At 31.9% G+C, this 15,799-nt stretch overlaps 1 protein-coding gene across 1 annotated transcript; it reads right to left on the reverse strand.

Annotated features, from left to right (window-relative positions):
* Positions 1-7,089: 7,089 nt before the first annotated feature.
* On the reverse strand, positions 7,090-11,031 carry LOC104232455 (MYB-like transcription factor EOBI). The gene is made up of 3 exons (XM_009785668.2): positions 10,812-11,031; positions 10,194-10,323; positions 7,090-7,542 (listed from the first exon to the last, which is right to left on the reverse strand). Exons 1-3 carry the CDS (start codon positions 10,948-10,950, stop codon positions 7,209-7,211), a joined length of 603 nt encoding a protein of 200 aa, XP_009783970.2. The 5' UTR covers positions 10,951-11,031; the 3' UTR covers positions 7,090-7,208.
* Between the last annotated feature and the right edge of the window lie 4,768 nt (positions 11,032-15,799).

Genomic DNA, 15,799 nt, shown 5'->3' on the forward strand with positions numbered 1-15,799 from the left:
GCTTAATGTTGCTACCAAATGCACACGCAAATATACGTGGTCGATAAGTAATATAGGATTGTAAGTCCAGATATCGTACCCACAGGGACTTGTGATTAGCTATCAACTAAATTAAACCAAACAATTAATCTATTCAAGCGAATTCTAAAGTATGAATATTTAACTAAAATTAATCTAAAGTAACAAACTAAGAGGTTAAAGAAAACAAATTGGCGAATTATAAAGACGAATTAAATGTGAGTGAATATTCTAGAGCTATGGGTTAGCTAACAATCCCATTGAGTTTTCCACTTAAATCGTCTAATTAATTTATCTGGTTTATTGGTTGACATGGTTAATATTGCTCTTAGCCTTCTCCCGAAGTACAACCCGCCTATTCAAGCTAATCTAACGCCTATATTCCTATGGAATTAGAATTAACAAGAACGCATTTATAATTCCCGTATAATAACCAAGCAAGACGATTAGGTATATTCCTATCCTAATCGCAAATCCGTTCCCTCTCAGAGTTAAGATCTTGCTCTACTCAATCTTATATGCAATCTAGAATTCCCTCTCCCGAGTTCAATCCTAGATTCGTAGATAGTATTCAATTGGTGATCAAACAATCAAATAATTAAGCGCAAGATTGAATAAATAAACCAATATGATAAAATAATAAGAACAATTCAAGCTTCAAACTACAACGTTCATGTAGCACCCAAAACTCTAGAACTAATAAACTATGAGATTAAAAGAAGAGAAGAGAAGAAAAACTAGTTAGAAGCCTAGTTAGAAGCCTCCTTCAAGCGTGGTGTGTACCTCCACGTAAATTCTCCTTCAAAGTATGTTAGATATCCTCAAAAGTGGCGTCCTCCCCTCAAAAAAAAAAAAAAATAAATAAATAAATAAGTTTAGTCTTGCTTTTATACGTGTTGGGTAGGTCTAGGGCCGAATAAACCTTGTCCCGGACGAAATTGGACAAAATCACGTCACCGGCGCCCAGCTCGGCGCCAGGCGCCCACCAGGGCGCTCCATTATTTTTAGCTACTGTTTTTGGCGCCACAGGTAGGGCTGGGCGCCACAGGTGGCGCCCAAATTCGCAAGTTTCCCGCGGCTCAAATCTTGTGCGTTTCGCCCCCAATTGCTCCCGAATCATTCCACATAAAAACACATCAAATTAACATAAATCAACACATTTAACATCCCAAATTCACGAAACAAAAGTAAAATACGAGGCAATATACATAGAAATATATATGCTTTAAGCTAAACATCACTTAACCATACTGTCAATTATATATAGTAACTTTCTTGCTTTAATATATATATATATATATAGATTAAATCTGCTTGGTGAAGATGGGCAACCACTTGATAATAAATCGCTCTTCATCAGATTTATATTAAAGTTTACGAATTTAGAAATTTCCAACATGACCATTAAAAGGAAATATATAGCTATGTCCAGTGCTATAATGAAGATGTCTGCAGGTTGACTTTTTGTGAAAATTAAAGAAGGGATGTTGCCCTTTTGTTGAAGGTGTTTACGAATGAAGTCAGTCAACATCAAAGTGTCTTATTTTTCAGAGTTAACCTGTAATTTCTTTGAAAGGTCTGCTTACTGGTGCTTGTTGAACCGTCTGGACCATAGCTGGGCTTTTGGTTTGGTGAGGAAACAGTAGTAAGTGGGCTGGGGAAGTGAGCTAGAAAAGCTGATAGGAGTAATATGGAGGAATTAACTACCATACGTAATTATAAGTTGTCTAATTATCATTCGTAGCTACTGTTTAATTGTTACCAATACACGCTTACTAAGCGGTTGCTCTAACCAACTGAGTTACAAGACTTTGTTGCTCTTTTATTTCGATTCAAAATAATTGATCTCTTGTTTCAACACTATACGTGAATTTGCTATAAAATTCAATTATGGCTACAAATAATAATTTTCTGAAAATATAATTGCAGACGGTAAATCCGGGGTATATGTTTGGTGTATCGCGAAATTTGTTTTACTCGTTATGCCAAGTTATGTCTTACTGTCAAGTTACTAATACTAATCTTATTCATATTGAATAGTTACGTACACATAATTATTTTTTATATGATGTGATAATAAAAAATTATTTTATATTGTCTGTTCATAAAATTAAACTTTTCTTTGAACGATAAGAGTACCATGGCTGACCCAGCATGTGATTTATATCATTCACGTGGGAAGTTATCTTTTATTGCTTCACATTTTACACTTGAAACATGTGATGAAATACAACAAGTGGACCAAATTTGTGGGGAGTTTATTTCGTATGATCTTCGTACTGTGAAAGCTCACAACAATATTCCTCTTTCATTTTCTGTGGTAAGACCTACCAAGTTTCGTAACTTTTCCATGTTTTCTTCTCATTCAAACTGTCTTCTTTCAATGAATAGTTTAGCTGTGATTTTGAATTCTCTTTCTTTTTCCACTTTGCCTCTTCTTTTCTAAGAGGAGCCTTGACGTAACTTGTAAAGTTGCTACCATGTGACTAGGAGGTCACGGGTTCAAGCCGTGGAAACAGCCTCTTGCAAAAATGTAGGGTAAGACTGCGTACAATAGACCATTGTGGTCTGGCCCTTCTTTTGACCCCGCACATAGCGGGAGCTTAGTGCACCCGGCTGCCCTTGTTTGCCCTCTTCTTTCCTAAATGAAGAACGTTGAAATATGTGAACATCTTATCGGGAAGCTTAAAGCTTTTGATAGGCCAAACACACGAAAATCCTTTTTATGTAGTAGTGAGATTCGAATATATAATCACTTTTAATTACCTGCTCTTCTCTGGTATCATATATATTTTTGATTTGTGTGACTATTTCAATTAAAAATTTAAATTATTGAAGATCAAGAGCAACTGTAATTAATTTATTATACCTTTAACAAAGAAAACTCTAAGAATTTCTTTTTTAAAATACTTGGGAGTGTAATTAGGGGGACTATATGCATTGTGGAAAGTATATATGCTAATCAAATTCATCTTCTAACAGCCAGCCAATTCTTGAATAACTAGCTTTAAAGTACGCGCATTGCGCGTGTTATCCATATCAATGAATATAAAATTTGAAAATTATACAAAGATTATCAAACTATGTGATGAGTTATAAAATAAGAAAAAAAATTAAAATGTACAAGCTTAATAAAGACTATTGATCATTTTTAGCCAACTTAATAAAGAAAAAAAATTATATCACGCAATTGTATTCTAATGCCTTTACATAACTTCGATATATGAGTTGTGCATTTGCTTTAATAGCTCAAATAGAGAATAATATGTTGACTTGTATTCAAGTATCATGTAAAATATACTATATTCTCATAGCCTTAAAGAAATAAATTCTATTTGCTCAAAGTACCTAATATAAATTTCATGTTAATCTTATTGAATTCAAATTGAAAATGCGAAAAATAATAAGATACTCCATATATTGTTAGATATAATTAATATATAAAGAATTTTATTAGATTAGTAATACTAAAATCCAACAAAATTTATTTCTAGAAAGAAATAAATGATATAATTTAGTCATTATATCATTATGATATAAGTTAAATTTGCTTAAACATTATTTATATTGTTAATGTACTCAAAATAAGTTAAATTATCTACGTTGTTAGAGTATTATTTAGCTGCAAAATTCTAATGTAGGATATAGTGTTGGAGTACAAACCCATAATCAAACATTAGTAAACAACTATTAAATAGAAAATTATAATTTGAGATTTTAACCAATATAAAAAATATGCATGTACACTTTGTTTCGGTTATATAAACTAAATTTATTAAACGTGTATGTTTTTGCATGTCACACTTATAAAAGTTCCCAAATGTTTTTTAGATATTTCAATATAGTTAGTAATCTTCCTTAAATATGTAGTATACGCTTGCAAAATTTATTTTTTTAAATCCTAAATATTAGGAGCTTTTACATTAATTATATAAGGAAATATATAATAACAATAATTTTAGTTAATATAAAATCTTAAATTTTAGGAAAAATTATCAAATGACAATTTTGTCTAGTATGAACTTTATTTTTTAAGGGTGTAAAAGGCGAACGACATTTCGCTAAGGGCCTTCGTGCTTTTAATATAGTACTAGTTTTAGCATACACGCGTTGCGCGTGTCCCTCTTTTTAATGAAAAATAAAATTTTATAAATAAAATAAATAATATTCAAAAATATGTTTATGTTATTATATAAAATTAAGAGTAGTTCTTCCTTAGGAGTTTGATCTAGTCTAATAGTTCTTCCTTCAGTAGTTTCTCTTGCTTGCTTGCTTTATTATACAAAAAAGGTTATAGGAGTAGCGTTTGATTGAAAGGTAAAAAAATCATTCAACTTTACTTGAGGACTTGGGTACGTACATTGCATGTATATTTCATGTAAAAAACTTTATGTAAGATAGTTTACCAACAATTAATTTTTGTTTATCTTTACTCATTTTACGGTACTGCTAAAGCTGTAACCTTATTCTATTAATAACTTAATAATCATATAGGCATCCGAACTCGATTATTATTAACAATTTTTATATTATTTTTTTTGCTCAATTATTATCTTATTTTACCTAAAATTTCTTTCTAAAGTACTTTTACCCGCGACCAATTACATATATATGTTCTTTTTATATTCCTATTTTTGTGTACAAAATATATATTGATTAACTTATTCTACCATTTAAAATAATGTCACATTTAAAAAAATTATCATTTGATTATTTCTTAATATTTAGACAATAAAAATGGACAAAACTTATAAGTATATTTCAAATTCTACGTCCTTATTGTTAAAAGAAAATAGAATGTCACAATTGCTTTTTAAAGTCTAAATTCATGTCACCTTAATATGAATTATCATTAATGTTTTCATTTTTTTAAAATCAAAACTATGACTTAAATGCACTATTTCTTACGTGCCTTTTTAAATATTAGGCATAAAATTGATGGATCAGTTATTTACTTTAATTTTATTTAAAACACACGTTATTTACTTTTTTCACAGAATATATATCCATGAAAGCAACATGTAAGAATTATAATTATGTGACATATATAATTCAAATAAGAAAAATATTTAAGTTAAGTAAAGTTTTAATTGACTTTAAAGTCCTAAATTTTAGGGTTTCCTGCCTAGTGTTCAATGGAAAATAATTTAATAACAAAAATTTTAGTCAATTTCAAGAACTAAATATTAGGAGAATAATTAAATGACTATTTTGTTTAGTGTGAACTTCAATTTTAAAGGGTAAAAAAGGCGAACGACATTTCGCTAAGGGCCTTCGTGCTTTTAATATAGTATAGATAGATAGATAGATATAGATGTATGGACTATACGACAATAATGGAAAAAGAAATTAAACAATTAATGAATCAAGACAATGGTCCAACAATGATCAACTTATGCTACATAAAACGACAAATGACGTGAAAGATCCTTCCTAAATAAGTATGAGGCTAAACATCAAGTTTGTGTAAGTCTTTGAAGTGCCTAAGTGGGTTGTTGTTTCCATTAGTACATTAGTTACGCGTAAAAAAAGTTATAACAAAATATCAAGTACTTTTGATTAATAGGGCATGCAAATTTAGAGGCGAAGTCGAGATTTAAACTTTTTGAGTTTTAAATTGCAAGATAATGCGTTTAGGGGTTTCGTTTGGGTTCTTAATTTAATTTTTGTATATATTTAGTGACCTTTTTAATAGCAATACAGAAATATTAGAATTAAAGCTATTGAGTCCAGCCGAACCAATTTGGCCCTGATTACTTACTAATCAAAATGATGAAGCAACATGTTATGAAAGTTGGATGTGAACTGATAGAGACCATGTGAAGACTTCCTTCTAAATACTTAAAAGTTAGGCTCACGTCGGACTTCATCCATGCAAATCCATGCACAAATGTAGTTAATTGTGGAAAGCCAAAGATTGAAATTTCTCAAAATAGCTATATTGCCTTTCCACACGTCCATTTCGAGTGAATTCAGTTCGGTATATGTTGGCAGCCCGTACATATTAGTAATTTTGAATGATTTACGTTGAATTTAATTTATATATTCATACTGTACGAAAATCTTACTCTAGGTAACGTATTTCACTTTTTGTAATTTAGTCTATATGGCCTTTTCCCCGTCCATTTTTTGTTTATTTTTCAATTTATTATTACTAATTTCATTTTGATGTATGATAATACATATTTCAGTACTCTAATATAATTAATCAAAGTGGTGTCTTTTTCAAAACGAATTTTCCAATCACTAAAAGTAATTAGCTTAGATAAGTAGTTGCTGAGCTTGCATATTATTCGTCAAGTGATTACCACATTTTCGATTTAGAGGCAGATTAATAGCCTGTTTGGCCCAACTTTTTCAAACCTAAAAGCACTTTTTTTATAGCCTGTATTGGCCTAGCTTTTTCAAAAAAAAAAAAAGTGTTTTTTATTTCAAAGTTGAAGTGTTTGGCCAAACTTTTGGAAGAAAAAAAGAGAAACAATTTTGGAGAAGCAGAAAAAAGTAGCTTCTCCCCAGAAACACTTTTGAGAAAAATATACTTAGAAACACTTTTTAAAAGCTTGGGTAAATACTAATTGCTGCTCAGAAGTACTTTTCAAATTAATTAGCCAAATACAAACTAATTCTCACCAAAAGTACTTTTGAAAAAAATACTTCCCAAAATAAGCTGATTTTCGAAACTTGACCAAACAGGCTATAAGACAAACATGATTATTGCATGTTTCTTTTAGGAAAAACTATCCATAATAATAATATAATTAGAAGGAAAAAAAAAAAAGGAACTAAACTCTTTTCCAAGTGTTCATGATTTAATGGATTAACTGATCACCGCCATTTCCCTTAATTAATTACATTTTCCCTACTTCTAGAATTCCCCTCTTGCATGGTTGATACACAATACTGTGAAGATATTTTACAATATTAATGTATAGTTTAACATATGATAGCAAATTAGTTGCGCATCATTTTTATCAAGTTACAAAAAAGGGAGTAATTCTTATCATAGAAATTTACCTGTAATTACCATGTACTTAAGTAACTTGATTGTGTATCTATTTACAATACTGTTAATTAATGCATAAAAGTTAAACTCATAAGTTTGATAGTTGTATTACACAGTGACTCATGAAGCAGGAGAGACATGGGAATATGATTCGGAATTTTTAATGCTTTACATATATAGCTATATATTAGTTGGTTGCATCATTAAGCAATTGCATGGACCAAAGGTCCTCCATGCTCCAAATATTTTCATTTGTTTCAGCTGGAAAATTGGCCTGAAAATTAGTTGTGCCCATATTATTTCCATTGTAAGATGATGGAGAGTAGGTTTCAATGGTATTATTTTCAGTAGAAACTTGGCTTGTGCTTGCTTGTTGATGATGGTTGTTCTCAGAATTTGATGATGGTCTAATATTCATGCCTTCATCTGCTTGTTTAATGTGCTTTTGAATCCTTGTCCTCCAGTAGTTCTTTATCTCGTTATCTGTTCTTCCTGGCAAATGCTTTGCAATTTTTGACCACCTGTTCAAAATGATTAGTTTAAATTCTTTGCACTAACGTATATAAAGCACAATCAAGTCACAACATTATAAGGTAATTACAGATAAATCTCTATGATAAACATTACGTAGTTGATAACCTGGTAAAAATGATAACCTGCTATCGTATAGGTTAAATTAATTATATTATTAGTGTGAAAAATATTTACACATGTAAATTAGTGGTATAACTTAAATCCTTCTAATGAAGTGTATTTTCTTTAATTTGTTCTGCTAACAATCGTCTACCAACTTGTATACTGATCACTATCTAGTCTAGTCTAGATAATTATTATAATATTCTTTGACCACAGATAATGTCTTTACTCTTTAACATGAGACTTTTATATATATATATATATTGCACCTTCTGGTAATTATTTATAGCATTATGGCTGCGGATGCGATAATGTACCAAATTCTCGACTGGAAAGTAGAGCACTAGTAATTCCATATTGATATAAGTGTTTTTCAGTCACGTTTAATTTGTGGCTGAATTCAAGTCTGTTTTTGCCTCCATTTCTTATATAAAGGAAACTCAACTGTCAAAATGACTTTGAAACTAGGGAAAGCCACAAAAACCCTAACTTCCAACTAATAACTCATTTCCTAATTCCTACATTCTCCAATGCCTCCAGAAGGATAAAGGGTTGTTCAACAGAATACTTTACGATAAGAGTCAGCAACCACCGCCAAAGGATGTGGTGCAGTGGATAGGGATGCTCCTCCCTTAACCAGAGGTCTCGAGTTCGAGCTCTGGGTATGGAAAAATCCTTGATAGGGAGCGCTACCCTCCGAATGGGGCCTTACCCGGTGCGAATCCGAATATAGTCGGGCTCCAATGCGAGTGCCGAACACAGGGTGGGAAACCAAAAAAAAAGAGCCAGCAACCTGCTTGACGAACGTCAGCGACAGAGACATCAAAAATTGGTCCGCGGGAATCGCGATAGAGAATAAAGTTATTGCGGGGGGCGTTTTCTAATTCTTCTGTTTCAATTTGGATAACAAACTTTCCTTATTAGTCCGTTTTAAAAAGAATGACACATTTATATAATTGGAAATAGTTCAACTTTAAACTCTCATTTTACCCTTAATGATAAGTTTTTATAACTACACAAATGTCATGGTCCCACAAAGTTTTTACCGCTTAAGCTTTTAAGATCACAAGTTTCAAAAGTTTTCTTTTTATCCTTTAAACTCTGTGTCGAGTCAAATTACCTCATCTAAAATGAAACGGAAGGAGTACTACAATAGAGGTAACAAATTTTATACCACGTGTATATAACTTAAACTCCGACTGTAAAAACCTAGGGTAGGAAGAGGGGGGCCTTGTCTTCATAAAAAGCCAAAAGAATAAGGTAGCTGTCTGCTTCAATCAAAGCAAATTGGAGAAGAGCTTCTGCTTCGATCTTTCAACTGATAGATCAAAGGCCTTAGCATGTGATTCAATTCAATGGGTTCTTCTTTAGATGGAAATTACTTCTATTCTTTTGGCTCAGCTCGTTCACAATATCTCATGGTTTTAACTAACTTAGTAACATTATAAAAGAATAATTATAGATAATTATACATTAAAAAGTAGGGTTGGTAATCAGAAACATAAGATAACAACGTTAAAATATACTGATAGTGTAAAAATATGTACTCCCTCCGTGTCAATTTATGTGAACCTATTTCTTTTTTAGTCCGTGCAAACAAGAATGATCTCTTTCCCTATTTGGAAACAATTTACCTTTATGCAATGATTTATAGCCACACAAAATATATGTGCTTCATTTTACACCACAAGTTCAAAACTCTTCTTTCTTTCCTTAAACTCCGTACCCAGCCAAATTGGTTCACATAAATTGAAACGGAGGGAGTATATAAGTATTAAGTGAAATCCATGTGTCATATCCTGCTATAATGCAAGGCTGAATCCCTGTCCTTGTTTACTAATTATGGTGGCCAAATGAGTTTGTAATTAATCATAATATTTTTCTATGTATATTGTAAAGCATAATAAATTAATGTAATTACTGTAGAAGTGACATCGTTTTGTACTTTCATGTTAATTAATCAACTTGGACGGAATACCCTTTACGTGATTAATCTTAAAGAATTTCAGACTGTCAAATCAAGCCGTAAACCCAAAAATGGTTGACGAAAAGTAATTCAAATCTTCCCAAAAATAGAAAATATTAGAAGATCGATGTACGGAGTTGCTTCCGTAGAATAAAATCTTTGAACACAACTTTTACACGTTGTATGAGTAATAATTTAATAATTAAGTCGGTCAGGAATTATACATATATTCTTTTTCATACTATATATACTCGTATAAATAAATAAAAAATTCAATAAACAAATCTTGGTTACATCTCGCACGTTGCAAATTCTTCCTCACTCTCTCACATGCCAAATCTAGTTCTATGAACAGGTTATGGACTTAAGAGATTTTAGGCTACGAGTTCAGAACCAATTTTGGAAAATTTATCTTTGTCCACTCAACACAAAAGACACTCATATGGGAGAATCAAAAACTTGAAGAAGAAAATTACACCATTTTTTTTATAAAAAAAAAATTCCAACTATATATTTCACTTGATGTAATAATCAAAATACTAGAAGTAAATTTATTAATTAATAACTCACCTGTTTCCCCATTTGGCATGCAGTTCCATAATCAAGAGCTGTTCTTCAGGTGTAATATTTCCCCTCCGAACATCCGGCCGGAGATAGTTTAGCCACCGGAGTCTACAACTTTTTCCGGTACGCTTCAGACCTACCACAGTAAAAGAAAAAAACATTTAATATATATAAACTAAAAAAATAAAAATTCGGAACTACTAAGGTTATGGTTTAGTGGTATATATAGTAGTGGGAGGGAGTTTTCTTGCCACATACTAGGTGTAGGTTCAATTTACACGGTACAATATATAGATTCACGTGAACTCATTAATTTTTGTCTATATTCTTTATATATACTAATTAAAAAGTTCACTAAAAATATTTGATTGTAAACTCAGTTATTATTGTAGATTAACTTGAGACCGTTGTTAAAGTCTATAAATTTTAAATCCTTGATTTGTGTCTGATTCACACTATTCTTTCCCGTTCCCTTACGCTGATCTCTCATGTAAGAATTATTATTTTTTTTAATAAAAGGAAGAAATAAAAGAGAGGAAGAACAAGTATACAAGACGAAACGGTATTTAGGGTTCATTTTAATTAAAAAAAAAAAAAAAGAGTTAGTCCTAGTTAATTAATTACCAGCAGATCGAGCAAGGGAATTCCAAACACCTTCACCATGATTAGCTATATAATTGATGAGAATCAAATCTTCTTCCATAGTCCAAGGACCTTTCCTAACTTCAACATCGTGAGAATTGCATGTTCTTTTATTATCCATTTTTTTTATGAGAGTGGGAAAAGAGGAAAATATAAAGGAGAGAAGAGAGAGATAAGGTGGTTTTTAGATGTGGGATTTTGACGAGGAACTAATGTTAGTTGGACTTATATTTATAGGGGCTAACTAAGATGAGATTTTGTACTAGTAATTCAGTCTTTAATCAGCCAGGCACAAAATAACTTTTAGCCTAAGTTGCTCTAAATAAATTCTTAAGTGCATTAATATACTTATAAATCGATACTGCTAATATATAGCTTTAAATTATACGTGCATAAATACTGATGTGTGCATGCATGGTCTGCGCTTAATTACTAAACACAAAACAAATTAAAATAATGTTCTGATCCTTTAATTTTTAATTTTTACTTTTTTTATTTATAATATATATGTGTCTCCTCTACATACTTGAACTCTTGAAATAGCCTTTCATTAAGTTATATCAATATCAGAATAAATAAAACTCTGCACGTGCATGCTGATGCCTACGTGTTGTCGTGTTAGTTTCCAAAGAATAAAATGACAGCGCGTTTTATATATATATATATATATATATATATATATATATATATATATATATACACACACTGGATGACCCAGCATATATTTTATTTTATGCTCATATTACGTTATTCAATTACATTCTAAATGTATGTATTGCATGTTGTTCTTTATCATGTTTTACGTTTTCAAGAGTTAAGTTTCATTACAACATGACTCTTTAATGAATGATTTGGAGAAAATTTGAAGTTCCCATTAGGCGGATCCGGTATTTAAACTCTATGAACTTAACTTTTAATAAGGTTTTAGCATATTGAACTTATTATATTGTTAAAGTTATAGATTCATATCTACTATTTTTACAATTTAAACCAATTTTTACATATAAAATTTTACTTCGCATAAAAAATTATCGATTTAGTTGAATCCCTAAGTAATATACTATATCCGCCCATGGTTCCTAAATAATCTTAGATTATTACTATATGGATTCCAACGCAAACAAAGCCTCAATTAAAGTATTGCTAAAAGGAATTAAACGGATAAAGATACTCGTACGTTGACCTTAAATGCACCAAAATCTACAATAAGCCCAAATTTTGTCAGTTTTTGAAATCGATCCCCACCATTTCGAAATGACATTTCGATACAAAATGATTGGTAGGAAGGAAAACATTTTTCAAGAAAATATTTTTTTGGAAAACATTTTTCACGAAAAATATTTTTCGTTATACCAAACACACCCTTAAATTTAGATCCTAAAAACACAACGGAACAAAGTCTTATTGATTAACAATCATGGCAAGCACTGCAGTATATAAGCTCCGTACTCTCCAAAATGTTTATTAGTCTTTATCTGTTAATAAACTGTTGAGGTATTAATTGAGCATAAAGAATTTGGCAGTCTGTGTTCAAAACAGGAAAAAATTGGTAAGAGATGCATGTTAAATTAAATAAGATTCCCTTTAATTTGTTTTTAATGCTCGTAGCTAACTAGCCTGCAATTGGATTAATGTACAGACACGCACCACTAACGATATTGCGGATAGATAAAATCCTTCCACTCTTAAAAAGAAATCTCTTCTAGAACTAGAATTCGAATTAGTCAGACCCAATACGAATACTAAATACCGAATAAAATTTGTACAGACACGCGTAGTGCTACAAAAGATCCAAATGATTTGTGATGACTCTATACTTTGCAAATGATGCATTGAACTCCAATCAAGACCTATTTCGGGCAATCTTGTATAAACCAAGTTCCTCACCGTGATTTGCCGTTGTTCCTTCTATCATTATGCTTTTGAGTTTTCTGAGCTTTTCTACTCCCTATATGCAAAAATATAGTAGTACTTGTTGGGGTTTTATGTATTTAATATATTAAATACTTAAAAGAGGGTGAATGGTAAACGGAGGGAAATGAAATTTTTGAGTGAAATTTTAAGTTTGCCCCATTGGCAAAAGGGATATTGTCCCATATTGGAAGAGGAAGAGGTTTTTTATGGGTATATAAGGAATTTCTCTTTTTCTAGCTCTTAAAGAGTTGAGAAGAAGGCAAGCCTCGCGCCGTCGTCGTTGTCGCCTGCTCGGCTCGGCTTCGGATATTGATTGATTAATTTTTTGGACCAAATTTATTTGTTAATAGTAAAATATTAACAGAAATGTTATTAAATATTTGTCTTAATAACAGAATATTAATATTAAATATTAATATTAAATCCAATCCATTTTTCTGTTTTGGTAACAGAAAATTAACTACCATCTTCAATTTTCCCTCTTTATTGTTGAGTAAATATCTATTTATGTTATGGCATTTATGTTGTGGCCGTTTTGCATAAACAGCCATTCTGAAGAGTTGCACCTCTTCAGATTTCAGCCCAACTTTGGCTATAAATACAAGGCTATTCTGCTCAAAATTTCCATACGATTTTCTAAGTTTTTCCTCCTTCTTCTGCATACTTTTAGCATCAAACAAAGCAACAATAAGTGTGATTTGTTACCGAACTTTGTGTTCGCTGAAACACTGGGGTTTGAAGTACCACTAAACCAGTGTGTAATTCGTTCTATTCTGGGAGGAAATAAACCATAACCTTAGGTACTAGGAGGGGATTAAATTCCTTAAGGAAACACTGTGAATTTAGTGAGCTCGAATTGGTTTTCTGTTATTTCGTTGTTCATTCCTGTTTATGTTCATTTATATTTCCAGAATTATTTTACAAATACAGTTTACTAACAAGCTTAGGGAATTTAATATATTGTCTGTATTTGTACTCACTATTTCTGGAGAGTAAAACCTTTGCGGTTTTGTACTCTATTAAAATCTACGTGATTTTAACGTTTGTGTCATTCTTTTACAGAAATGACTAATGATCATGTGAACCAAGTTGTTCCGATGGTGAATGTCAATGCCTCAACAAGCCGAACTACACCGACAGCATTGGCACCGGCAGTGAAACCCGGAAAATTTTTCGGGATTGATTTCAAGCGCTGGCAGCAAAAGATGTTATTCTACTTGACTGCTCTAAGTCTCCAGAAGTTCATCAAGGAAGATGTTCCTGTGTTGTCCGATGAAACTCTAGAAAATGAACGCTTTCTTGTGATTGAGGCGTGGAAGCATTCAGATTTTTTGTGCAAGAATTATATTCTAAGCGGGCTGGAGGATGCTTTGTATAACGTCTACAGTGGCGTGAAAACGTCAAAGGAACTGTGGACTGCTCTTGAAAAGAAATACAAAACCGAAGATGTCGGGTTGAAGAAGTTCGTTGATGCAAAGTTTTTGGACTATAAAATGGTAGATATCAAGTCTGTTATTACCCAAGTCCAAGAATTGCAAGTGATTATTCACGATCTCCTTGCTGAAGGTAGAAATCAAATTAATATTGATGTTGAAAGTAGTAATCTTAGTATTTTTACTAACAAAAATTCCATAGAAGGTCTTGTCATCAATGAAGCATTCCAAGTAGTAGCGATGATTGAGAAGTTGCCTCCTTTGTGGAAGGACTTCAAAAACTACTTGAAACACAAACACAAGGAGATGTCCCTTAAAGATCTCATTGTTCGGTTGAGAATCAAAGAGGACAACAAAGTTGCTGAAAAGAGAGGCCGTGGAAACTCAACAATAATTGGAGCAAATATTGTTGAAGAGAACAAAAAGAAGAAGAAGGCTTCTAGACCGAAATACAACCCAAGCAAAAAGCGATTCAGTGGAAACTGCTACAACTATGAAAAAACCGAACACAAATCTACGGAGTGTCGTGCTCCGAAGAAAGACAAGAAGAAGGGTCAAGCAAACATGGTTGAAAAGCATGATGATGTTGATGACTTATGTTCCATGCTTTCCGAATGCAACTTGGTGGGCAATCCTAAAGATTGGTGGATTGATTCTAGAGCCACTCGCCATGTTTGTGCTGTTAGAGAAGCTTTTTCTACTTATGCTTCTGTTGGACCCGATGAGACGATTTCTATGGGAAATGCTGCAAAGGCCAAGATTGAAGGATGTGGGAAGATATTTCTCAAAATGACTTCCGGCAAAGTGGTGACTTTGAACAACGTCCTTCATGTTCCCGAGATTAGGAAGAAATTAGTCTCTACTGGACTTCTTGTTAAGAACGGTTTTAAATGTGTATTTGTATCCGATAAGGTTGTAATAAGTAAGAACGAGATGTTTGTAGGAAAAGGTTACCTCACTGAGGGCCTTTTCAAGCTGAATGTAATGGTTGTTGAAAATAATAATAAAATTCCAGCTTCGTCTTACTTACTTGAGTCAAATGAATTATGGCATATACGTTTGGGTCATGTTAATTATAAAACCTTGCGGAAAATGATTAATTTGGAAGTAGTGCCTATGTTTGAATGTGACAAATCAAAATGTCAAGTATATGTGAAATCTAAGTATGTTAAACATCCTTATAAGTCAGTTGAAAGGAATTCAAATCCTTTAGACTTAATTCACACAGATATTTGTGACATGAAGTCAATACCATCTTGCGAGGAAAGAAGTATTTCATAACTTTTATTGACGATAGTACTCGATATTGCTATGTTTACTTACTTAATAGTAAAGATGAAGCAATAGACGCATTCAAGCAATACAAAAATGAAGTTAAAATGCAACTTAATAAGAAAATCAGAATAATAAGAAGTGATAGGGGTGGTGAATATGAATCTCCTTTTGAACAAATATATTTAGAATATGGAATTATTCATCAAACAACGGTCTCTTACATGCCCCAATCCAATAGAATTACAGAAAGAAAGAATCGTTCATTAAAAGAGATGATGAACGCATTATTGATAAGTTTTGGTTTGCCAGAGAACTTGTGGGGGGAAGCCGTTCTTACGGCTATCCGAA

The sequence above is a fragment of the Nicotiana sylvestris genome, chromosome 2, assembly GCF_000393655.2.
Source record: "Nicotiana sylvestris chromosome 2, ASM39365v2, whole genome shotgun sequence".
NCBI lineage: Eukaryota > Viridiplantae > Streptophyta > Magnoliopsida > Solanales > Solanaceae > Nicotiana > Nicotiana sylvestris.